This window comes from Lissotriton vulgaris, chromosome 2_1, assembly GCF_964263255.1.
Source record: "Lissotriton vulgaris chromosome 2_1, aLisVul1.2, whole genome shotgun sequence".
Classification (NCBI taxonomy): Eukaryota; Metazoa; Chordata; class Amphibia; order Caudata; family Salamandridae; genus Lissotriton; species Lissotriton vulgaris.
In genome coordinates, this window is record NC_141687.1 from 274,866,771 (window position 1) to 274,893,928 (window position 27,158).

The 27,158-nt window shown below is 49.1% G+C and overlaps 1 protein-coding gene across 2 annotated transcripts in view; it reads left to right on the forward strand.

Moving 5' to 3' along the window:
* The window catches only part of BCAS3 (BCAS3 microtubule associated cell migration factor), a 3,998,327-nt gene that overhangs the window by 2,671,941 nt on the left and 1,299,228 nt on the right, over positions 1-27,158 (forward strand). For both annotated transcript variants that reach the window (XM_086954924.1, XM_086954923.1), the window contains exon 20: positions 4,553-4,653. In XM_086954924.1, coding sequence (XP_086811050.1) covers positions 4,553-4,653 — 101 coding nt within the window. The remainder of the gene's footprint in view (positions 1-4,552; positions 4,654-27,158) is intronic.

Sequence of the window (27,158 nt, forward strand, 5' to 3'; positions counted from 1 at the left end):
GGGTCAGGCGCAGGTCGGTCGGGAGGGAGTTCCAGGTCTTGGCGGCCAGGTAGGAGAAGGACCTTCCTCCCGTAGTCGCTCTTCGGATGCGGGGGACGGCGGCGAGGGCGTGGTTGGCTGATCGGAGGTGGCGATTGGGAGCGTAGAAGTTGATTCGGCTGTTGAGGTAGCTCGGACCCTTGTCGTGTAGGGCTTTGTGTGCGTGGGTGAGGAGGCGGAAGGTGATTCTTTTGTTGACGGGGAGCCAGTGGAGGTCTCTCAGATGTCCGGTGATGTGGCTGGTTCGTGGGATGTCGAGGATGAGTCTGGCTGAGGCGTTCTGGATCCGCTGGAGTCTCTTCTGGAGCTTGGCGGTGGTACCGGCGTAGAGGGCGTTGCCGTAGTCCAGTCGGCTGGTGACGAGGGCCTGGGTGACGGTCTTCCTGGTCTCGGAGGGGATCCACCAGAAGATCTTTCGTAGCATGCGTAGGATGTTGAAGCACGCCGAGGAGACGTTGTTGACTTGCCTGGTCATGGAGAGGGAGGAGTCCAGGATGAAGCCCAGGTTGCGTGCATGGTCTGTCGGTTTGGGTGCGGTGCCCAGGGCGGGAGGCCACCAGGAGTCGTCCCAGGCGGAGGGTGAAGAGCCCAGGATGAGGACCTCCGTCTTGTCAGAGTTCAGTTTCAGGCGGCTGGTCGTTATCCACTCGGCTACCTCTTTCATCCCTTCGTGCAGGTTGGCTCTGGCGGAGGCGGGGTCGTTGGTCAGGGAGAGGATCAGCTGGGTGTCGGCGGCGTAGGAGATTATGCTGAGGTTGTGTTTGCGTACGATGGCCGCGAGGGGGCTCATGTAGACGTTGAAGAGGGTGGGGCTCAGAGATGACCCTTGAGGGACGCCGCAGATGACTTCGGAGGCCTCTGACTTGTACGGTGGTAGGCGGACTCTCTGTGTTCTTCCGTCGAGGAAGGAGATGATCCATTCCAGCGCCTTGTCCTGGATTCCGACGTTGCTGAGGCGCTGTACTAGGGTGCGGTGGCAGACAGTGTTGAATGCCGCGGAGAGGTCTAGGAGGATGAGGGCCGCTGTTTCTCCATTGTCCATCAGGGCTCGGATGTCATCGGTGGCGGCGATGAGGGCGGTCTCGGTGCTGTGATTGGCTCGGAAGCCTGACTGTGAGGGGTCGAGGGATCCGTTCGTCTCGAGGAAGGCGGCCATCTGCTTGTTGACGGTCTTCTCGATGACTTTGGCTGGAAACGGGAGGAGCGAGATGGGGCGGTAGTTCTTGAGTTCAGTGGGGTCCGCTGTTGGTTTCTTGAGGAGAGCGCTGAGTTTGGCGTGTTTCCAGCTCTCAGGGAAGGTGGCGGTGTCGAAGGAGGTGTTGATGATGTCCTGCAGGTGGGGTGCGATGACAGCGTCGGCCTTGTTGAAGACGTGGTGAGGGCAGGGGTCGTTCGGTGATCCGGAGTGGATGGAGTTCATTGTGCGTATGGTGTCTTCGGTGCTGATCGGGGTCCAGGCGTGGAGGGTGGTGGTGGGGGGTGGTTGTTCGGTCATGGTGTGCGTTGGTTGGTTGTTGAAGCTGTTGTGTATGTCCGCGATCTTGTTGTGGAAGTATGAAGCGAGGGAGTTGCAGAGGTCTTGCGATGGGGTGATGTCGTTGTTTCCTGCGCTGGGGTTGGAGAGCTCTTTCACGATGTTGAAGAGCTCCTTGCAGTTGTGTGCATTGTTGTCCAACCGGTCCTTGAATGCTGTTTTCTTGGCGGCGCGGATCAGCTGGTGGTGCTTCCGGGTGGCAAGCTTGAGGGAGGTCCTGTTGTCTGGTGTAGGTTCCCTTCTCCAGACTTTCTCGAGGGCTCGGCAGTTCTTCTTGGAGCTCTTGAGTTCGTCGGTGAACCACGGGGCTTTCTTGCTGCCGGGTCTGCTGGGCGGGGTCCTCAGCGGGGCGAGCTCGTCCGCGCAGTTGCTGATCCACTTCGTGAAGTTGTCGGCGGCCTGGCTGGGGTTCGTTGAGCTGGCAGGAGGGTGCTGGCTCAGGGAGGTGGAGAGCTGGTCTGCTGTGATCTTGTTCCAGCTTCTGCGGGCGGCCTGTTGCTGGTGGCGGTGGGTCGTCGTTCTCTTGAAGGTGAAGTGGACGCAGCTGTGGTCCGTCCATTGAAGCTCTGTGGCGTGGCTGAAGTCGATGTCTGGGCTGGAGGAGAAGACTGCGTCCAGTGTGTGTCCGGCGAGGTGGGTGGGGGTGGACACCAGTTGCTTGAGTCCAAGATTGGCGAGGTTGTCGAGCAGAGTGCTGGTGTTGCGGTCGTTGTTGTTCTCCAGATGGAAGTTGAGGTCGCCTAGGAGGATGTAGTCAGCGGAGGGGAGGGCATGCGGGCTGACGAAGTCGGCGATGTCCTCGCTGAATTGTGTGCGTGGTCCCGGGGGTCGGTAGATCAGGGTGCCTCTGAGGGTGGTGTTCGGGCTGGTGTGGATCTGGAAATGCAGGTGTTCGGCGGTGTTCAGGGTGTTGTCGGTGCTGGTCGTGAGACGGATGGTGTTCCTGTGGATGATGGCGATGCCTCCTCCCATCTGGTTGGCGTTGCGGTCCCTCCGGACGATCTTGCAGCCCTCTGGGATAGCGATGGCGATGTCGGGAGCTGAAGAGTCGTTCATCCAGGTCTCCGTGAGGAAGGCGACGTCAGGGGCTGTGGCGTCTAGAAGGTTCCAGAGTTCGATGGCGTGTCTGTGGACGGAGCGGGTGTTGAGCAGGATGCACTTAAGGTGGGTGCTGCTGGTGTTCGACTTGGTGGGTGCTGGTGCGAGGCAGGTCCGGATGCAGGTGAACTTGCAGGCGTGGCAGCTGAAGGGTCCGTGGGTGCGCCGAGGAGTGGCTTGATGGCATTCTGGGAGTCGGCCGGTGTTGAGTGCGATGAGGGTGGCGTCGGAGTACGTCAGGCGGGTCGGCCGGGGTCTTCGGGGGCCAGGGGTCATGGCGCTGGTCGCGATCCGGTCGCGGACGGGCGCAGACGGGCTTACCTTTGGCGCGCCTTCGGCGCACAATCGGCGCGCCCGCTGCGCGTGACCGCTGCGCGTTCGCACGGTCGCCATTTAAGGCGAAGTGCGGGGTGGGCGGAGCAGCTGGGAGGCGGGAGCGGGGTGGGAACAGAAGAGAAAAGGGGCGGGGCCAATGGCGGTGGCGGGAAGCGAGAGCGGAGGGCGGCGATGTAGGCGGTCAATCAGGAAGGAAACTGGACACGGCACAGAGGATACAATGAAATTAACAGGCACAAATTACGGGCAAAACAAAGAAAAACAGCTAAATACACGAACAGGCGGCAGAAACAAACAAGCACAAATTACGGGCAAAACAACTGGAAAACCAGAGGGGAGCGACCACGGCGTCAGCGAGGCCGGCGGCGAGGCAGAAGGCAGGCAGATGGAAACACACGCAGCAGCTGGTGGCCGTGCGGCGCGGGGGTGTCCCACAAGTGTCTATGCAGCCCTCTGGGAGAAGTATTTGAAGAGTGTCAAGGTTTAGTCTTTTCATTTGTGTTGACCTTGGTTTGTTGGTAGACAGCTAACCATGGAGAGTGTGATGGCAAAGTGGTTGGTCCAGTCTAGGGGTATTGGTGGGTTGCATTGGGCTATTGGTGATATTGAGGATGTGGATTTTGGAGTGTATTGGTTGTGACATTCTGTACCATGTTAAATGTATCATTGAGTTTGTTTTTTTGTTTTTTGAGGTGGTGTTGTCTGAGAGGTTAAAGTCATCCAAGAGGGTGCTGTGGGCATGTTAGATGGACGAGATGGTGAGGCTATCTGAAAATTCTTAATGAAGTCCTTGTTCTGCCCGGGAGGCCACTTCCTTGCTTTGTGGAGTGAGTGGACTCTTTATCATCAAATAAGGGCTCAGGTTAAGCATCAGCTCACGATCTCTGATAATTTGTTCTAAGCTCTGCATCTAAGGATGCTGAAGGAGAAAGACACAAGAAACTGATGTCAATAAACAGGGGTGACACTTACATGTAGCTCCGCTCCATCACTTCCGGGGTGTTAAGGAGTCATTGCAGAGCCAAATTGTGGGCCGTACCGGCATGTAGGAGCTTTGCTTAAATCATTCTCCCTGAAGTTATGAAAGGTTGTATCTTTTCTACTGATTAAAGATCCTCATCAACGGAAAGACAGAGGAGGAAACTGGATTATTGGAAATTGGAGCTTCAGTTGGTGACTTAGGCCGAGGGGTGGGTGTTTTTTTGGTATATGTATTTAGACGTCATCATATTAAAAATTTTCACTCATTTCGAAAATGTTTATGTGAATATCATGTAGGAATACAATTGTTTTTGAATATCTGCATATTCTGTTTTACCCAAAACTCGTGTCAAAACCATCCTACTATGTGAAGGTACATTTGTATAGCTCTCTAGTGTATCCAGATCCAATGTTTGATGGAAAGAGCATAGACCTCCACAACAGAAGTAGACTGTCTGGCAAAGTCCAAGATATCTCAAATGGAGCTATGTTATTTCAGAAGCTAACCTATGATACATCTTTTGCTGGGAATCTTACCTAGGTAATGCCTTTATTTCTGTACAGTGGTGCCACCTGGAAGTCCTGGGCCGATGACAAGACACGAATCTTATGACAGTTTATCCTCAGATCACAGTGGTCAAGAAGATGAAGAGTGGCTTTCTCAGGTATGTATTTTATTTATTTGATATTTTTTATGTAGCGGGACTGCAGCATGTGTGATTGGTGCACTGCACAATTTTAACACACCGTACAATGACTATATGAAATAAACATATAACCTTAGCGATATTGTAGTGCTTAGGTTAGGGGACATTATTGTAATGGGTATGTTACGTTCAAGCAAAAATGTCTGGGTGTGGAGTGTTTGTTAAGAGCAGCAAGAAAACAAGCTGGACGTGTCGATACAGCGTAGGTACAAATGTGCAATTCTAGATAGATCCTATTCTAAGTGGATTTATTTTAATAAGAAAGCTGTTTACACCCAGCTGAAGAAGAGTAGACCAGTTGCTGTCTCTGGTTCTATGGTAGAGAGCTCCAAAGACTTCTTGCTGCTCTGGTAAAGAATCCATCTTCCACTTGCTTTGTTTTGAATTTGAACGGCATTACTAATAGTTTTTTTTTGCTTTGAAGTCTCGCAGTCTTCAAATCCACCAGAGAATGTAAAGAAATTAGTCAGGTAGATGAGCCTCGCATGTTCTATGGTTTTGTGAGTTATGCAGTCCATTGTGAGTTTTATTGGGCCACTAGTGGAAGCCATCCGATGTTGCGTATATTTGGCATAATGTGATCAAATTATTTGTCTTTGATTAATCTTCCTGTTGAATGGAATTCTGCTTTGATGGGCGTGAGGTGGCTGACTGGAATTCCTGTTCGAATTGTGTTACCGAATTTAGCTAGTTTGAAAAGAAAATGTTGTTTAGCTTCTTCAGCACATAATATAATCATTTGGTGATTCAGATGTTTTGCTGATGTGTTTCTCAAGAGATAGTTTGGAATTGATTATGAGTCCACAGACCAACCCTCGGTAGACGTATAACCTTCCAGATGGTTTGCTTTTAGATTTTGATGATATTAATATGAATTATGTTTCCTGTAGATGTAATATTTGAGAGTTTCTGTTCTACTATACTCGTATTCTTCAACTATAATGGGGTGTGATCTGGATGTTGAAGTATTTTGACACATGTATCAAGGAGATGCCTACCTACTGGTTCAATACTGTAGGTTGGGGATAGTATGGAACCTTGTGGTACTCTTCAGATATTTCTTTTATTTCTGATGTATATTTGCCAGTTTTAGCTAGTTGATCCTATATGGTGTGAAAAAATGCAAATTGGTTGAGAATGTCCTTGCGAAAGCCGATACTGTAATGTAAAACATTCAGTAGTATTGCATGATCTATCGTATAGAACACTGCTGATAAGGTATAAGCTGCCAAGCAGTGTTGATGTGGCATTGCTGTTGCGCATAAGAAATGTGGTTTATTTTACTTTATGGGCAATTGGATGGCATATTAAGAACCTTTAGCAATTGTTGCATATTTGTTTTTATGATGCGAAGTCATTTCCTTGATAAGAGAAAAATGTCAAAGTAGCCTCCCACAGCGCGATCCAGTTACCTATCCTGATACCGCTTTGGAAGTTTTACTGTCAATGGTGCTAAATCCTGAATAATTTGTTCATTTCCCTTACTGATTGCACCATGGGGGAAGGGTTCTGTTTGCATTTGTAGTCAATTTACAGAGGCATCATGTAAAAACAAACTGCAGGTAGAATTGTAGACGTACAGTGTTTGATTGTATTTGTTGTCAATTGAAGCATGCCTTTTCCTGCTGTAGTACCTATTCTGTGCAACACGCTGTAGATCAAGGGTCGACTAGTGAGTGTTCAAGGGATAGCTATTTAAAGTTTGTCTAAATGCATAATTATAGAGCTCCTTCGGGAGCCTTTATTAAGGGTGGTTAAAAGTTGTTGAACTTTTAGAAAAGAAAATTCGGTTTGGATATTTTGTTTCATGAAGGTGTGACACTTTAGACTTTAGTGCAGTACTTTCAGAGTCATTGCTATAACTTTAACAAACTTTTCCTTTTAAAGTTGTGTGGGGTAGTGTACCAGGTATTAGGTCATTTCTGTTGTGAAAACAGTTAAAAGAAAAACAGCTCATGCCAAGAAATCTGGACTTTTGATTTAGTGCAAAATAAGGGAGAGAAATTGTGCAATACACACTGTATTAGTTGTTGTGTTATTAGTAGTGAAAAAAAACATTTTTCTGGCTTCTTTTATGCAGTGCTGATCTTTTCCAACATAGCCATTTCTGTCAGTAGTCTCACGTGTGCTGAACTGGTTATGATAAATCTTCCTTAGTAATTTCTTTCGAGCAAATCATTTCAGGAAAATACTGCTGAATGGAGTTCTGTCTATCCCATCCTGCATTAAATCTTTTGCTGCAACCAACATATTATTATTATTTTTTTAAAACCTTTATTTTTCATATTTTCAGAAAATACGAAACACAAAGCCCCCCTCCCCCCACATAAGCATCACTAGTAGACAAAGGTACACAGGTCGGTGGACTCAGTAAGTCACTCCACGGTACAAGACAACATCTGTAAGAAAGGAGGTCCATGTGACAGAGCAGCGTCTCCATCTGCGCATTTATCAAACACGTGAGGAATTCAGGCCAGGTCCCATGGCTCCGACCCTACATGCAAGCACTCAGAGATCTGCATCCCCCTCCCCCCCAGGTCTGAGTCAGGTGCAGAGAACAGCTCGCCACTAGTCCCCTCCGAATCTGATTGAGACTCCGTACCAAACCCCGCCATACACATGGTACGCCAGACCAACAGATCTTCCTGCAATTTGTCGTCCCTTCTCGAGCTTTGCATATGTGTTTCGTCCGCTAGTACCCTCTCCCTCACATCCTTAAGCCAAATGTCAACGTCAGGGGCCCTCTGTCCCATCCACGTAATTGCAACCCTACGCCTAGCCAAGACTAGCATCAACTGCAGCAGCTTGTAGGGAAGCTTCCGTTTCCAGGGTGTGGGTACCAGGCCCAACAGACAGTGTAAAGGGGACAGGTCAATGCGTAGACCGGTAGTGGCCGCTATACGACCCACCACACCCGCCCAGAAGCTCCCGACCAGTGAACATTCCCTGGCCATATCTAAAAATCCCACCCCCGTGTCACACCTGGGGAAGTTGTCCCTTCTATGTGTCGAGTATCGGCTCACCGTTCGTGGGGTAAGATAGGTGCGATGAAGAAAATTGAAGTGAATCAGCTTGATACGAGCGTTACAGGACACACCGCGTCAAGGCCCCTATGCGCACCCAGGTCCTTCTCCCAGGCTGCCCATGGCGGTGGGACCGGGGGGGGGGCCGAATCTGCAACCAACATATTAATATTAAATGAAGAAAGTGCTACATTTCTGATAATAGCTTAATGACCTGTCAATACCCCTCCCAAGATATGACTGAACACTTAGTCCCATTCCATATAACTGCAACCCAGTCAAAGATTTATCAACACTGTTGAGAACTGTAACATGACATCACAGAGAAGCATGCGGACATCTCTGTATGAGTCTGTCTTTTGTACCAACATTTCAGATGCTGCTTTTTTATTGTGTGCAAAACTGTACTACAGACATTCATGGATTTAAACACTACAATGGTCTTTCTTTAAAAATGTTAGTCATACCTCGGACCCAATTACAGATCATTAAGTATGATCCTACCTTCCTGTTGCCCAGTGCATGTTAAGCCAGTTTTAAACCATATATGTTGACTGTTTTTCAATGTGATGTGTCTCGTACACTACACTAGTTATACCCTTGTGTCGTTCTAACTACAATTCAAGTTGTAACCTCAACCTACTTCTACCTTCTCACCCCCAGTGTGTGGTTGGAGTATATTAGGAGAAATAATACATTCGAATCACATCTGAATTTGATTTTAATACAGTCAAGGGCTCCTCAAATACATTTAATAAATAACGCAGGACCTGAGGGCTATGTTTTTTTAGAAAATTGAATCTCGGAAAAATAGAAACTACAGAGCTCCCCTTTCACTTAGCAGAGGTCGAAAGTTGAGCCAGTCCCATTTTAGTAGTAGTCAACCGGAAGAGAACTCGAGGATAAGGCAAGCAACACAAAGTTGTGTGAGTGAGAGTTCTAGTAAAATAAAAGGAATTACTCTTTATGGATAAGTGTAAATAGGGACCTATTAATTCCCAGATAAACACATTCTTATTCTTTTGAGACATTATTTTCCAGATATTTATATTTTTATTTTTCTGAAGCATCTTACATTATTGGTTTGTAATGTAAGGTGAATTTGTAGAGAGCTGCATGTCATTCGTGAGTGAAGGCGTGTGGTGTCATTTGAGATGTCATCAGTGATGTCACTGACCATGTCATGAATGATGTAATGTGTGACATCATCAGCAGTGGATTGCGGGTGCGCGAAATATAGTTAGTACAACTAACTATATAGGAGCAATTTCAATAGTATTTTAAATGCTAATTCATAACTATATATGACCTGAAACCTATGGTTTTTTCAGTGAATTTGCAAGTTTTTTTAAATGCTAATACCTAACTATATATGACCTGAAACCTATGGTTTTTTCAGTGAATTTGCAAGGTTTTTTAAATGCTAATTCCTAACTGTATATGACCTGAAAACTATGGTTTTTTAAGTGAATTTGCAAGGTTTTTTAAATGCTAATTCTATTAGCGGATAACGTTTAAATATGTTAATATCCATGTGGGACCAGCTGATGAGCCCTAGGGGGTCAGGGTGTTTCTACCCTGCCCCCTTTTTGCATTTTACACGTTTGTTTTTCTGCTTCTTTTGTGCCTCGGTCTACCTAGCACAAGATGAATGCCAACACTTCCTGGTTAGAAGTGTTGACAGCCAATGAGCATGCTGCTTTCCTGTGAAAGGCATGCTGATTGGCTGCCACTGTCTGTCAACACTCCAAACCAGGAAGTGTTGGCAGCCATCTTGTGCCTCAGTAGAATCAAGGCACAAGAAAGCAGTGAAACAAAGGTGCACAACACGCAAAGGGGGCAGGGTAGAAGTACCCTGACCCCCTATGCCTGCTCAGGGGGTATCGGAAAATCGCGGGTGTACGCGCACCGTACTCGTGCGTACGGTGCACGTACCCCCGTGATTTTCCCAAAAAAAAAATATTTTTGGGAGGCCTGATGCTACAGTAGAACTGTAGGTGGAATGCTGAAAAAAGCTGAAAGAGTTTGTTGTGTTGCAGTTTTTTCCTTGCCAGCTTGAGAAAACAATGAAACACAAAACTGGTAAACTGATGAGCTGCAACCTTTGCCAGAAGGTTATGTCTCATGATACCCGACAGCGGTACTCTTTTGGGACGACAGCAATGTGCATGCACCTAGACGCAATCCATTCTACCAGGTTGGCACAGGCTGAAAGTTGATGGGAGAAGGAGTTGCAAGAGATTGCAGCTGCAACATTGCCTGCAGCCACTTTTTCTGACACTACAGCAACTTCAACCACTTCAGCGTTGGCAGGACCTCCACCAGCACTCAGTCCATCTGTCCCGCCATCAGTACCTGCTCCTAGTACCGCAGTGCCAGTCCATCTGTTGCAATAGGATAGAGAAATTGTTGAGCCATATGGTAGCACTGCAACATACTCTTTGCTGTGCCATACAGTGATTGTTGCTGGCGAGACAGTCATGAATTTCCATCGCGAGCTGGTTATAGCTCACTGCTGTCTTACTAACACCCCTAGTTTGTTTTGTTTTTTACCCTTTCTGTCCTGCTACTTTGTCTTAACAAATTTTGGTTGGTTTGTCATGTTGACCATTGGGGAAAATAAAAATTCAGAACTAAATAAAATGATATATATATATATATATATATATATATATATATATATATATATATATATATATATATATATATATATATATATATATATATATATATATATATATATATGAAAGAGTTCTTTTCAGAATAACCAAATACTTAAAAAATTAAAGAGTTTATACCAGTATTAGTCATAATTTTTAAAGGTATAATAAATACGACATTGTAATTAATATAGAGATAAAAGGTAAGTGTAAGGTATGTTAAACATGTGCCTTATGGTGGCTTTATGCAAAATGGTATGTTTATAATACAGTACTGCAGTGATATCTAGTTGTATTTACAGAGGAGTACAGTGTTGTACAGTGAAGTGTCATACAATGCAGTGTTGCACAGTGCAGTGTCAAGTGGAATGTCGTTGAGTGGAGTGTTGTCAAGTGTAGTGTCGTACAGTGCCATAGAGTGAGTAGAGTCTTGTAGAGTGTATTGGCATTGAGTACAGTGTAGGAGATTGTTGTACAGTGTAGTGCCATTCAGTGGGGGTGTTGTACAGTAGATTGGGGTAGACTGGAGGAGAGTGGCATACAGTGGAGAGGAGTGTTGTTGAGTGGCATAGAGTGGAGTAAAGTGTTGTAAAGTGTTGTACGCTGGAGTAGAGTTTTGTAAAGTACACTAAAGTGTCATACAGTGGGGTAGAGTGTCGTACAGTGGAGGACTGCCGAGTCTCGTAGAGTGGAGTAGACTATCATACAGTGGCATAGATTGGAGTAGGGTACAGTTGAGTTGTGTGTTGTAGACTAGAGTCAAGTGTCTTACAGTGGATTTTAGTCTCATTGAAACTAGTGTCATACACTGAGTACAGTGTTGTGGAGTGGTGTACAATGGAGTGGCATGTCATAGAGTGGAATGTTGTGCAGTGTATTACAGTTGAGGGGCTAATTTAGAGCACTCTTGCCATCAATTGACATACTGGCATCAATTCCAATTTTTCCCTGCCTCATTGATGCATGGTCCGGTGCTCTGCTCAATGATCTACTGATGAAATGTCTCAGCAAATTTGATTGAAGCTAGGTAGAACACCACCTCCTATTGTCTTAGGAGGAAAGCAGAGTGGTATAGAGTGGAATAGGATGTTGTAGAGTACAGCAGTGTATTGCATAAGTGCTTTTGGGAAACTACATTTCATTGTACTTTTGCCTTTGTAAAATAGCTTTCATTGGCCAGTGATATCACAATAAGATTATATTCCTGTAAGAGGTTAAAAATGCCGCAGGAAAGAAGCTCTCTTCTTCATTGAAGGAATGTTGCTACTTCTAGGACCGTTTAAAGACTGAGCAGCAAAGTTTCCTCATGCCAGTCTCTTTCTCATTGTTTTATTATTTTTTTTACAGCTCTTTTTATTGCAATGAAAAGACAGATTACAGCAATGACAGCAACCACCAGTATATGCAGCATTACAATACAACAATGTCGAAGAACCTTTAGATGCGTTGTTTAATGTCCTACGCGCCAGGTCCCCGCCCACTCGCTATCCTTCTCGGCTGAGCTATCCCCTTCACTTCTGTTGTTGCACAGCATTTGGAGCCAATCTCCCAACAGGTGTACACAATATCAATTTCTTCTCATTCCATCGACCCCACACCCTTATCTATTTATGAGGACGCTCTCTCCCTTCACATATCACCTTCACTGTTTGCACACACCAATCCATGCCAAATTCTCAGTCCCGCATGGTCGGGGCAGAGGCTGCTCTCCACATTCCTGCTATATTTCGTTTGGCTAGAGAGTGCCTGAAGCAAGATGGCCGCACATTAGTGCAGCTCTGCTGGTCGGGCCATAATCCTTCAACAACTATCTTGCCTTTCTGCGTGACATTTACCAAAATTTCGCTGTGGCTGTGATCCCCTTACCTGTGGGCTGTGGTTTGATATCCTGATGGCGAAAATTTGTGGATAATTGGCGACACTGGTGCCTGATGGTTGTTCCTCCCGCTGTCTGCATGAAATGGAGGCCCGGGCTCCTTGAGACGTGAGGCAGCTGGTGAAGACGTGCTGCTGGGCTCTTGTTGCGGCTGTACTTGGCGGTGAGTTTGAGGGAGGCATCAGTGCAGCGGAACGGCAAGGAAAGTAAGGCTGCCCGCTGGGTGAGATTGTTACCACGGTGTGCGGGCTTGTTTCGGCCTTGCTGTCGGGAGCGGGTGCTCAGAGCTCAGAGGCCGCAGGTGGGATAGCGGTCAGAGCTGAGCGCCTTGGCGGACTGTTGGAGCCGACGCAGCGGGTGAGCGTCGGCTCATGGCAATTATCGCTGCAGGTAGCGTAGCTGACAGTGAGCTGTACTACATTGCTGGGGACATTAATAGCCCGAATATCAAGGAGAGAGGTAGGGAGAGTATATGACACTCTTGTTCCCCGGTCAAATATCAATAAACAAAAGAAGAGTGTCTGGGAGGAGGATAAGCCGTTCTGGGGAGCACAGTAACAACCACACTGGGATGTTTAAGAAGGCCCTCACTCACCACCTAGTGATGACATGCTTCATCATCGGGCCCCACCAAAGAGACCGAATGTCTCTTTGGTGTGCTGCAACGCCAGGATTACTGCGGAGCGGGTTGGTGAGTTTAGGGCGTGTTGAATGGAAATGAACATATAGTGAGTGATGAGGGTATTTAAAATTGTCAGTAGTGTATCTGAAGTAATTTTATTAAATGATCACTAAAGACAAAAAGTATAAAATATATGTGAGGATCCAGTCCACTTTTAATTGAGTAGTGGGATCCTAGAGATCCTAGAGACACTTAGAACATGTGGTTCTGCCTGGATTACTGGCTCGCAACGCATGACATAAACTCATGGGTCACTCGGGTGGCGCATCTGCCCCACACCTTATCAGACCACGTGCATGTGTTGCTCATCATGCAGATGCCTGCCTACGCTCCAGCCCCGTTTCAATGGAGATTTGCAGTCGTCAGCACAGTTAGACCCAGTATTTAAGGAAGGAATACGGGAGGCTATAGAACACTATTTTAATGAGACTCTATGATCAGTGCAAAGTATGGGCAGTCTATGGGAGGCATTTAAGGCGACTATCCGTGGGGCGTGTATAGGCCTGCGTGCTGGTGTACTCACATCTCTTCGGGATTCCATGAAAAGGGTAGAGAAATATCTGATGGCATTGGAATGGCAATATGAAGAGGCACCAGAGAATGCCACTCTGGTTACAATACGTGAAAAGGTGTTAGAATACAATGAGTTGGCGGACCAAGAAGTAAGACATTTGTTGCGGCGTTGTAAAGCTAGATATTATGGCAAGGTGGGCAGACCGGGGCGTGCATTAGCCACTAGAATTGTAGAGCCATGGGCAAGGCATTGTACGGTGCAGGCGATTTCGGAGGGGGACACTTCCTACTCTGATACGGCAGGTATTCTCGGTCAATTTGTGAAGTATTACAAAGATATGTACGAGACCCAGCACACGGCTAGCGAAGAGGAAATAGCACAATATTTGGATGACGTAGCTCTGGTCTGGTTGTCTAAGGGTTCAACAGGATTTCCTGATGCACCTGCTGACCGCTGTGGAGATTAAAGATGCCAGCTCTTCTCTGCCTAACGGGAAAGCAGCTGGCACTGATGGACTCCCGCCGTAGTTCTATAAGGAATACATGGAGCTGTTGTTGCCCCGTTTAACAGCCATGAATGAAGAAGCTTTTGACTTGCAGAGGCTGCCTGACTCGCTCAGGGAGGCATTGATTGTTACTCTGTTAAAACTGGGTAAGCCGCCAGATCGGTGTGAGTCGTACAGGCCATTATCACTCATGAACACGGATGTAAAGATTCTGGCGAAAGTCTTAGCTACCCGGCTGCGCCTGTTGTTGCCAGTTATGGTCCTTCCGGATCATTCTGGCTTTATTCCCTCTAGGTCCACGGCTCACAATTTACGTGCGCTGTTTGCGGTCATGCATCTTTTGAATCCAAAACTGGCTGCGGTTCTCCTAGACGCCGCGAAGGCGTTTGATTCTATTGCCTGGACTTATATGTTTACGGTGATGCATCGAATGGGTGTGCCATTTTTCTTCACCAATTGGATACGTTTGCTTTACACGGATCCAGTAGCTCGGATACATATAAATGGGCACACGTCGGAGGTGTTTCCGATTAAGCGGGGCACCTGGCAGGGGTGTCCACTGTCGCCCCTGCTATTTGCGGTTGGGCTTAAACCGCGTGCATGTGTGCTGAGGCAAAGGCAATAAGGGATGGCACTCAGGTTTTACCAACGGGCTTTGGCACTGTCTTTTTATGCCGATGTCATGGTCTTGTATGTCAGGGACACGGCACAACATTTAGAGAAGGTGATTCGTGAGTACATACGTTTTTGAATGGTATTCTGGGCTAGCCATCAATTGGAACAAGTCCATAGTATTCTCTCTAACAGGCTGCACGGTGCAGTTTGTGCTGAATTATCCTTTAGAATGGGTGGCTGTTCCTATTAAGTATCTTGGATTGTGGATTCATAGGTACCCTCAGGAAGTCATTAGGGAAAATTATGGTACAGCAATATCCAAGCTGGAAGAGCAGGTGGGCCAGTGGATCCGTTTACCTCTGACGTTTGCAGATAGAGTTGCGTTAATCAAAATGGTTGTGCTGCCCACATTTTTTTATCTGTTTGTAAATGTACCCATTATCCTCAAGCAGAATTTTTTCACTACATTGCGTTCCCTATTGATTACTCTTGCTTGGGGGGGCAAGAAGCCCCGAGTCAGCTGGGAGACATTAACAAAGCCTTATTCGCTGGACGGGTTTATGGTACCCGACATGCACCTCTATTATCTCGAGGCGCCGGCACAGTTTGCTTATTATTGGCTCAAATCGCCGCCGTTCACTCCGCATGTTGCGGTGGAGGCCGGTGCTGTTCACCCCCTGCCCTGGAGGGCAATGATTGTGAATCAGTACTCAGTGTTTGAACGCGATGAGATTGACATGGTACAATGCACAGCGCGAGCGTGGCATACGCTGGGTAAGCGTGCTCAGCGGCTTCCCTTGTATGCTCCGGCGATGCCTCTCCATTATGCTGCACTCTCCGTAACGGGGGAAACTGGGGCCCTTAAAATCTTGAATGATGCTGGGTTGTGTAACATGGGAGATGCGTTCCCTGGTGGGAAATTTCTTACATTGCAGAATTTCATGAAGGAAGGGACGAATGAGGCTATGTACACATTCATTTATGCGAGGCTGGGATGTGCCATGAGGGGTTTATTTCCATGCTTCCCCGAGAAACCCACAGTCCTGGGGGCGCTGCAGCTCATTTACACTACACAAACTAAAACTAAGCTAGTATCGAGGCTCAACTCTGCTTCACAGCTGGATGAGGGTGTAGGGGTGACCAGTTCTAAAGAAAAATGGAATGCCTATCTCCCACAGCCGCTCATGGATGATGAATGGGAAGAATGCTGTAGGATGACTGGTTGTTTTACGGTTAATGGGAATATTAAACTCATTCATTACAAATTCATTCATCAGATGTATTATATGCCAGCACAACTTTATAAATGTGGCCTGAAGGAACAAATTCTTTTAAAAGGTGTGGTGCTGATAACGCCGATTTCTTACACTTAGAATGGGAATGTCCGAAGGTGGCTGCTTTCTGGGGAGATGTAATTACAGCGATAACTGAAATGGTGGGTGACACAATTATGTGGGATGTGAAGTTATGTTTGTTGGGTACCATCTCCAAAATTCGTTCGACTGCTCGCAAATTGGTGGCAATGCTGTTGCAATTGGCCAAACGTAGGGTTGCCCTTCATTGGGGTGATAGATCGGCACCTAAGCTGCAACAGTGGTTACATGATATTGCGTATTGTCATGACCAGCTCACTGGTTATGCAGAAGAATTACCAACAGCTTCAAGGCCACATGATGTATGGGGTCCATTCTCTGCTTATATGTTAAACCGAGCTGAAGACGATTGACAGGCTGTGGATGGACAAACTGCTATTGATGAACTGTTTTGACTCTCTGATTTCAGGGTTTTTTAATTATGCCAATGTACTGATTCTTTTTAACAACTGATGAAAAGTATGCGATACAGGATGAGTTTACAATGATCGGCTGCACCTTTTTGTTTTTTTCTGTGGTTGAAAAATCTTAAATAAAATAATAAAAATATATATATATATTTTGTTTGGCTACAGTAAATCCAAGGGTGACCCATATTTTATCAGTTGATGAGAGATCCCTTGTGTTTAACAAGCACCACTTTGGCGAAATCTCCATGTCACCCCCACATGTGTGCCTCATTCTTGTTTTTTTTTTTTTGTAAATATATTTTTATTGCAGGAATTAGTGATAGTTACACATTGGTCAGTGATAAGGCAAGCGGTGAAGATATCACCGACGATGTAATAACAGTGTTACACGGCCATTCAGCCCACAACCCGGGGGTCCGGCGGCAAGTAATGTTGAAACGATGATTCGGGGCCATCGGCCTTCTAAATTTGACCCGGCATAAATTAAGGTTTTACTTCTGCTTTTCCAAACAAAGAACACCCCCTCCCTCCCCCTTACAACTAATAAAACATTCCCAGAGGTCTAATGTCCAATCAGAAAGTACCATAATCCACCAGCACTATAGGAAGCTAATGATGCTCCCTTCGTCCTCTATCCCCGCCCTCCTCCCACCCCCGCCATCGGTGACCTGGTCAATGTGCAAAGAGCATGTGGTAGAAAGCATTACGCATCCTGATGGGAATACCGTGCCTGTGTTGCACTACGGGGACGCAGGCTGCTCATCGGCCTCACTGTCAGTGTCGCTGGGTGTGCTGTGATCGCGCAGGGCCTCCACCAAAGTCTCCCACGCCTGTGCTGATTCCAGCGCCTTCTCATTCTGCTGTTGCCTCGCTAGCTGGTAACGCAGAGTGCTCTCTCCCTCAGCCCACTTAAGAAATTCATTGCGCCATTTTGTGCCCGTTGGAACAACTCGTGCCTTCCAGTGTCGAGTTATTTCCCGTTTCGCCAGGAGTAACCCCATATCAATAAATTTGCTGGTGACTTTGTTTTTGGGAGTATGAGGAAACCAGTGCAAGATCCCCACCGCAACGTCAAATTGTAGGGACCGCTCTGTTACCCTGTTAAGGGTATCCCCTATCAGCGACCAATACGAGGACAGAGCGGAGCAGGACCACAACATATGAATAAGGTCAGCCGCTATCGTCCGGCACCTCGGGCAGGCCACCGTGTAAGAGGCGAAGTATTTCTGAATCTTCTTTGGGGTCAGATAGGCGCGGTGTAATATATAAAAGTGGACCAACTGGAACCGAGCGTTACGTGTGCTCTTCCAGGCCCGGCGCATCAACTGGGCCCACGTGGTCTCCGGGATGTCCTTCCCTATGTCCGTCTCCCATCGGGTCCTGAGTGTGTCCAACGGAGGCAACCGCTCGTTGACCATCCTGGAGTACAAACACGTTACTGCTTTGACCGTTCCCGCCGCCATCATAACATATTGACACGCCGCTGACGTCTGTGGTTTCTCAAAACCATTTTGCCAGTGCGCTTAGAGTGCCCTCGTGACCGCCACATGGAGCAAGAAGTCGCCCCGGGGGATGTCGAAGCGGTCCAGAAGTACCTGGAAAGGCAGTAACACTCCATCTTCATAAAGGTCACCTATGATCTGTATGCCCGCGTCCTCCCAAGCCCGCAGTTGTGACCAATCGCCTCCATGCGGTAATGCAGTGAGCATCCCGAGAGGGATTTCCGGGGCGTACGGGTGGTGCATTCCCAACTTGCGTTGCACCCGATTCCAGCACGATCTAATAGTGCGTCCCTCCAGTGTGAGGTCCCTCAGGGCCAGCCTCTGTTGCAGCGCGATATAGGATAGAACATGTCTGGGAATACCCAGCCCCCGCTCCTCCTCTGGCCCTCGAAACACCCTCGCTATCTCCTGGGTGTAGGTCTGCAGTTGGGCGGCCAAGTAGTAAGTTTCAAAGTCGGGCACAGCCAGCCCACCCTCCGCCTTAGGTCTCATTAGAGTCCTAAGCGCAACTCTGCGGCGGCCCGATCCCCAGAGAAATGCCACTAGCAGTGAGCTCAAATTCCGGAAGACCGCCGGTGGGATCCAGATCGGAAGCGTCCGGAAATAATCTAGCAGTCGAGGAAGCGCCACCATCTTCAGCAATGCTATACGACCTTCCACCGATAGGGGCAAGGTGGCCCAGAAGGACATGCTACCCTTCAGTGCCCGGACGCATCGGGAAATGTTGCCCTCCAGGATGTCAGCAGGGCTGTGGTACACGTAAACCCCCAGATATTTGAGGCAGCTAGGCGCCCACCTGGTTTCTCTAGGGGTGTCGGGTTGGGGCTCTCCCCCGTGAACCGGGAACAAACAAGTTTTCTCCCAGTTCACCCTGAGGCCGGACACCTCGCCGAAAGCAGTGAGTACTGTGTCAGCCCCGGCCAATGCCTCTCCAGCATCCTCCAGGGAAAGCAACAGGTCGTCAGCATAGAGGGAAATGTACTGGCGCCCTGACAAGGTCCGTAGTCCTCTATAATGAGCTCCGGTGCGAATCGATAGCGCTAGGAGCTCCACTGCAAGCACAAATAGCAGCGGGGATAGTGAGCAGCCCTGTCTCGTGCCTCGTTCCACTTGGTACTGTTGGGAAATCAGCGGGCCTGATCTCACCCTAGCCATCGCCGAGGCATATAGCACCGTAGTCCAGGGCAAGAACCCCTCCCCTAGTCCAAAACAACCAAGCACCCTACGGAGGTATTCCCACTCTAAGCTATCAAAGGCCTTCTCCAGGTTGATTGATAGGATCATGGGTTGGAGGGCCTCACCATGGTCCTCCTCTAGCAGGCGGAACAAACGGCGTATGTTCATCGTGGTGTTACGCTTAGGGATGAAGCCCGCCTGGTCCTTATGCACTAGGGAGCACATGTGGCCCAGCAATCTCGATGCGAGGATGCTACTTAAGATCTTGTAATCGACCGGAAGCATCGAGAGCGGCCTGTACGACGCCAGGTCGTTGCCCTCCCTATCGGGTTTGAGCAAGGGGACCACCAGGGCCTCACTCATCGAACCCAGGAGGCGTCCCAGTCGCTTCGCCTCTCTGTAAATTATCAAAAGCCGCGGGGCCAGGAGGTCAATGAAGGTGGAGTAAAACTCCACTGGAAGTCCGTCCAGGCCAGGGGTTTTGTTCCTTGTCATCTTTTTTATGGCGCTGCGGATCTCCCCTAGTTCCACGTCTCTACCCAGTTCTTTCGCCTGTTCAGGCTCCAGAGCGGGGATAGGTAAATCCTGTAGAAAATCATCACTGTGGGTAGTGTCCGGTGACATCCTACTTCGGTATAGATTTTCATAGTAGCTCAGAAAGCAACTGAGGATTTCGGGTTGGGTATAGACCTCTACGCCCTCCGCGTCCCGCATAGCTACCGTGGGAGAGGTACGCCTCGTAGGGTTGGCCAACCAAGCCAGAAGCGCTCCCGATTTATCACCCTCAGCGAGCGACCTGGTCAGAAAAGCCTTGTAATCGAAACTACGCAGCCGTTCAACTTCAACAGTTACTGCTTCCTTCGCCGCCGCAGTCTGCTGCTGAAGTTCCGGGTGGCCGGGGCGGAGGAGCTCCAACTCGCGGAGTTTCCGAACAGCCCTACTAAGATCCTCTAGTAGGACCCGTCGCATCCCCACCTTCTTCGTTATGCAATAGCCCCTAATCACCACCTTAAATGCATCCCATTCTGTGGCTCTCGTAGCAGTCGTTCCCTCGTTCTCCGCGAAATACGCGGTGATCCTGTCCTCCAGTTCCCTCCGGAACACCAGGTCTTCAAGCATCTCGGGGCGAAGCCTCCAAGTCGGAACACTGGGTGTTCCTGGTAGCCATCTAAAGTCGGCCAATAGAGGGTTATGGTCGGAGATAGTCCTCGCCAGATACTCAGATCTCATGGCTGTGGAAACTAGTTCTGCCGAACCCAGAAACCCATCCAACCGCACATGCAGTTCGTGCATGCCGGAGAAGTGGGAATAGTCACGGGCGCGGGGGTGTTGGGCTCTCCAGATATCCATCAGTCCCCATTTAGTCTGCCATTCCAGTCTCCCTTTAGCCATCCGGTGGGTTGGGGAGTCCGGAAGGGGAGGATGAGATCTGTCGAGATCAATGTCCACCACCGAGTTGAAGTCCCCCCCCGAGCAAGAGAGGCCCCGATAGATAGTGGGCCAGAGAGCCCGACAGCGCTGCAAAGAAGGCCAGTTGGTCCACGTTAGGTGCATAGATGCTGCAAATGTTCAGGTCCTTACCCCCCAGTTTACTAGCTATGGCCACAAACCTCCCCTCCGGGTCCACTATGTGTTTAGTTACCTGCAGGGGAACCCCGGCCCGCACCCAGATCAGCGCGCCCCGAGCATAAGCTGAGTATGTGGTGTTGTATAGCTGCCCTCTCCACCTACGCTGCAATGCCAGCCCCTCTGTCTTTGTTAAGTGTGTCTCTTGTAATAGCGCAATCTGCACTCCTCTACGCACCAGGTAAGCGTGGACCTTATGTCGCCTGGACATGGAATGCAACCCGCACACATTCCAGGTGATGCACTTTAGTATGGAAAGATCAGCCATTGTCCCATGGTACCTCTTCAAGCCTCCTCCAACAATGCTCAAGTACTGGTAAATACAGTGAATGCCCCGCACCGACGCCGTACCTTCCCCCCCAAAATAACAAAACAACCCCCCAACACGTCCCCTCTCCCTCCCTCCCCAGAACAGGTCCCAAATAGTGCCATCTAGTTCCCATTCAAACTGTGCCCACAAAAGAACCCAAAACTATCATGACGGTAGCCACAGCAGGTATGCCTTAAGGGCAAAAAGGGTGTCGGGCGTCAATTGGAGGTCTCCACACCTCACAGCTACCAAAGTGCGATCGAGCCCTAGGTTATGAGGGCTAAATGAAGGGCTTGTTCCCGATTCATCCCACGTTCAGTCACCCAGCAGTTCCCACATTGTCTCATCCCCCCCCATCGCCTCCCCCCCCATTGAAACCGGCTCACCCGGGATCACCCTTGGCCATCAAGCAGGTCCTCCGCTGTCTCTGAAGTTATCACCGGGAGGTTCACACTATCAGTCTCTGAGTCCTCCGTGTCCGTGTGACCCCTACCTCCGCCTGGCTCCGAATCTTCAGTTATAGGTCCACCCTGGGAGCCTGACAAACTGGAAACCATCTCCAGGACCCCTCGCCGTTCCGCTGCAGTCTCCACTTTCGAGGGCCGGCCTGGTCTGCCTCGGCGATTCCAGATCCTCTTAGACCTCCGTTGTAGGCCTACCTCCGAGGTAGTCTAGAGGGAGGACCCAGGGCCATCCTTGCCAGCTCTGTATAGTTCAAGCCAATTGCATGCGTCGTCCGGGGTATCAAAGAATTTGGTGGTGCCATCCAGGACGATACCGAGCCTCGCCGGAAAAAAGCAAGGAATATTGGATGCCCTCGCTCCTTAGCTCTCGCTTGATCGCCAAAAAGGAGGCTCGTCTCCGCTGGGTCTCATAGGTGTAATCCGGAAAAATGTTCACCCGGCTATTTGCCACCTGGTATGGACCATTTTGTCTGGCTGCATTGAGGAGTAGATCCCTGTCGCGATAATGTAAGAGAAGCGCCACCACCGGGCGTGGGGGTAGGCCCTGTTGCGGCGGCCTAGCCGGCACCCGGTGCGCCCGCTCTAGGGTGTAGAAGGAGGAAAGCCCCTCAGGTGCCACCACAGTTCTAAGCCAGTCCTCCAAGTAGGCCACCATGTCCCCACCTTCGATTTTCTCCGGCAGGCCCACCACATAAATGTTATTTCTTCTATTGCGCCCTTCCGCATCCTCCGCTCTCCGCCCTAGAGCATCTATGCGGGTCAGAGCGTCCTTCATGGCGGCAGCCAAGGTTTTTTGCGCCACTCCCAAGATTCCCACGAGCTCTCCACTTCTTTGACCCTGTCCGAGAGCTTACCGTGGTCCGCTCTAAGCAATCCCAGGCTCGTCGCGACCTGGGCAATGTCTTGCTGAAGGGCCGACCGCGTATCCGTGATCGCCGCCAGGATCCGATCGAGTTGTTGCTGGATGTGTGTACTCCCCAACATCTTCGGGTCTAACCGATCTTCTTTATCAGGCGCTTCCACGTCTGATGCGGCCTGGGAGCCACCCTTAGTGTTCTTCGGTTTCACCATGGCGGCCGCGGTCTCCAGCGGTGGGCCCGAAGGCCGTCCAGTCAAGAGGAGGGTCAATCAATCTGTCCTCGACGAACCGTCTCCCCAATTAGGCCGCAGCGGCAATGGGCCGGGCGAAGGCCGGCGGCACTGCCCCTGGAAGCAAAAGGGCCGGAGGGGGGGGGAGAGAATGGTCACTGTCAGGTAGTAGTGCGTAGCCGGGGTCTTCGATCCCCACAAGATGCCGTCACCTGCGACATCAATTGCAGGCCTTTTGGACCATCAATCCGGCCTTTGTAGAGTTTGTGTCCAGGCCGATCTGCGCCCAGCCACTCTCGCTGTCCTCCGGAGTCCGGCCCGGGCCCAGAACTCTGCCAGATTGGGTCGAGTAGGCCCACTTGCTGCTGATTCCCAGGACCAAGATGGTGGCGATCAGCGTCGTCTTGAGGAAGACGAGGCGTTGGGCCGCTCCCTCTTCCCTCCGTGGCTGTCCGTCGTGTTCAGGGCTCGACTGACCGGCGGGCACAATAAGCACCACTTAGAAAGTTCATAGGTGTCACCAGCCGTTCAAGTAGTCGCCGTTGATGTCGTTCCTCCGGGAAGGGAGGGAAGGAGAAAGTGTCGCCGGAGTCGCCCTGGGTCCCCAGGCTACTTCAGAACCACGGAGATGGAGCGGGCGCCATCTTGAGCTCCGCGCCGCTCGCCTCGTAGACTCTCGTTCACCTCAATCGGGCCTCACTGCAGGTCCCCAAAGTCGCCCCCCGGTGCAGCACCCACAGCACTCAACGATCTGGGGATCAGGTGCCGGTATCGCCCGGGGATCAGGATTAATGGCGGCTCGATCGCGGAGCCGAGCGCTCAAGCGACCTCCACCATCGGCGCCCAAGCCACGCCCCCCCAATGTGTGCCTCATTCTTGTTGCCACCACATTCCAATAAGGCTGGAGAACTGGGCATTCCCACAGTAGATGCAAAAAAGTACCTTCCAACCCACACCCTCTCTGGCACCCCGGCGACTCATCCCTCCACATCTTAAACATGATTGTACAGGAGTAGTAATTTCAATGTAGAACTTGACCAATCGAAATCGAGATCATATAGCCACAAACCTGGGGGATGCCAGCACTTCCTGACTCTCATCATCGCCGAGTTGTCTCTGTTCTTTCCCTCCTGCAACTCCATCCCCTTCAGTATCACTCCCCCAGGGCAGGTCTAATTTGATGGTATTGGTATGACTCTGTAGTAGCAAATTGGTATTCCCTGCTATGATCTTCAAAGGATCTCACTGCGCCCTCAGGCCTTTGACTTATGAGATGCTTATTAAGTCCCATTTCTTGAAACCTTGGTATTTGGCCAGTAAGCACAGTTGGGCTGTGTTCCACTGTGGGGTCACCTGGGTAATTCTGCCGCCCCACCCTTGCGCCGGAGTTGCAGAAGGCCAAAGTCTCACCGTAGTTGCTGTCAGGCTGAGACAAGAAGTGCTGCACCCTCCCCCATAAACCGCTCTATGGTATCACCCTGGCTGCATGTTCCAACGATCTATTCTGTAAGCTGGATCCTCATGAGGGTAGTAGACCCAATGGTTTATCTCTACTAGTTGGGCCGCCCAATAATACTGTTGAAGAGCAGGGAGAGATATACCTCCATCATACCAGCTCCGAGACAACTTTGCTGATTATATCCTAGAGGCCCTACCATCCCACAGGAGCGTCTGAGAGAGAGTCTCTATCGCTCTGAAATAGGTAGGGGAACCAGAAATGGGGTATTTTGCAAGTTGTAGAGGAAACGTGGCAGCGCCATCATGTTGAACAATGCCACTTTTCCCTAACATGGATAGGGGTAAAGCCTTCCATTGTGGGGCATCACTTCTCAGTCTCTGTAGAGGGGGTTTCAGATTGTGTTCCTGTAAGGCCTGTGGGTCCCTAGTTATAACCAGCCCTAATTATCGAAATCCACCTATGACTACCCTGGCCTCACATTGTCTCACTAAGTATATAAATTAAAGGCTTGTCCCAATTTATTGTGTAGCCAGGGAATCTACGATAGAGTTCAAACATATGCAGTATTCTATGAAGTGTGGTGTATCGGCTCGCCACATAAATTAGGCTGTCGTCTACATGGAGGGAGATCCTGTCCTCTTAGTCTTCCATCTTTTTGAGTCCTCTAAATAAATCTCCCCTATCTAGACAGCCAGTGGCTCTAACATCAGCAGGGAGAGGGGGCAACCCTGTCTTGTGCCCCTCCACAGCTGGAAGGCTGCTGATATCCCTCCATTCAATGTTATTTGTGCCAAGGGATCCTCATAGAGCAGACAAATCCAGGGTAAATATTTCGGACCAAATCCCTGTTTTTCCAAGACAGTGAATATGAAAGGCCATTCAATAGTACTGAATGCCATTCAGGCATCTAAAGAGACTACCACTGTGGCTTCCTGAATTGTGGATGTGTGGCTCAATCCCCATATAGACAGACGCCTTAGGTTCCATGCCATGTTTCTATTCGGCATGAAAACAGATTGATCTGAGTGTATCAATGTGTTGATAATCGGGGACTGTGTTGTGGCTAACAATTTAGCCAAAATCTTGACTTCCGGGTTAAGCAGCAAGATTGGCCTGTAAGAAGAGCAGAGCTCTGGTTGTTTACCTGGCTTGTGAATGACTACAATTTTGGCCAATCGTTGATCAGCTGCTAATATCCCACTCCCACGACTTTTCTGAAACATCTTTTTGAGGAATGGGGTGACCTTCGATGCAGTGAGCTTATACAAATTCGATGGAAGGCCATTAGGGCCCATAGCCTTCCCTGCATTTAGGGCACGGGTGGCTTGAGAAATCACACCATCTGTGAGTTCTTGCTTCAGGCGGTCTCTGTTGTCAGTCGCTAGTCTGGGCAAATGCCGTCTTTAGAGCGACCTCGGAAGATGAGGTGCATAGTTCAGGGAAATATTTCGAAAACTTATCTGCAATCCGTTGCCTGTCTCTCTCTCGCTTTGCTGCAGCATTCACTATCCCGAACACCCAATGCGATGACATTTCTCTCCTGTCTAACCATGCCAGGAGTTTACTAGCTCTATTACCCACTTTGTACAAACAACATTGTGCTGCCTTATATCCCACCCTGGCTACCTCCTCCGCCACAGCTTTGTATTCTTTCTGTTTGAGCGCCAGGTGATGTTGAACATCCCCTTGGATCTCAGAGGAAGTCTTAGCTTCTAATTTCTAAATCTCTTGTTAAATTGATAGCAACTTTGCTGCTTTTTCTTTTTTTTCATAAACTGCAATTAGGGAGATACCTTGATTGCTTATTACGATCTTAAATGCCTCCAAAAGGTCCCCTGCCAACTCTACTGACTCCTCGTTGTCCCTAAAGTAATTATCAGCTGACTCCTGAAGGACCAATCCTATATGGGCAATTTTAAAGTACCAGGTGTTAAGGGGAGGGGGTATGTGTCCTCCCTCCCTTTGCTGTCGACCGAACGTTGCTAGAATGGGGGAAGGGTCGGATATAGGTGATGGATTTCACTGAATGCTAGCAGCTGCTGCACCAGGGCAAATATATAGTGCAGTCGGGAGGTGGATCCGTATGACCCGGAGTGAAAGATATATTGACGGGTGGTGGGGTGAAGCGCCCACCATATATCGACTAAGCCTATTCCTTCCAGAAAATCCGACAGCAATCTACCTGCCTTCTCACTTCTATGTGCGGGCCAGCGTCCATCTCTCCATCAACTGCTGCATTACAGTCACCTCCCACCAATAATTTACCCTCTGGGAGATTGAGAATTAAAGAAATCAAGTCCACAAAAGCAGAGGTATGCAGTCTAGGTGGGATGAGATGTGAGAAGATTTAAAAGTCGCCCCTCTCAATACCCCATGAGGGCCACAAATACCCGGAGTGTTGTGCGTGACACATCCTAAGGCGAAAGGGAAGGAGTTGCGGAGTAGGATGCCCACTCCCCTGGAACCGCTTATATAGCTACTGTGCACCACTAACTTATAGCCCCATCTATTTAATACACAATAGAAGGTTCCCTAGAGATGAGACTACATCTGGGGTATGTCTCTTGAAGTACTGCAGGACTATACTCTGTTTTATTCTGTATCCTAGGCCATTGGCGTTCCAAGTAAGGATCTTGAAACTACATCTCGGTGTACGGATCGGCATTGGAAACACACAAAGAATGTTTACACATAGGGACGGGGGACAAGGTCACATATGTTGTCTGCCTATCGTCCGGCTGTGGAAGATGCGTGTGGCCTCAGCATTACAACAGGTATACCCGGGCGACAGTCTTATTGATGTCACTACAGTCTTATTGCTGAAGGAGCCGTCATCACTGCAACAAACAATTACCCTAAAATTAATAAGTTTAAGTTTAAGTTTAAAGTATTTCTAAAGCGTGACATACACCGAGCGGTTTCTTGGCGCTAAGATAGCAAACTACCAGAGGGGGAAGAGTCAACCACTGGGACATAAACTGAAAAGGGGGGGTTTTAAGGCAAAAAGGCCTGGGCAAACAGGAGGTTTTTCAGGGATTTACGGAAAAGGGAGTACTGGGTAAGGGATCTGAGGTGGAAGGGAAGGGAATTCCAAAACACAGGGGCCAGAGTAGCAAATTTAGAGCCACCCTGTTTTTTTTTCCTGAATCGTGGGGCTACTAGTAGATGTTGAGCTGAGG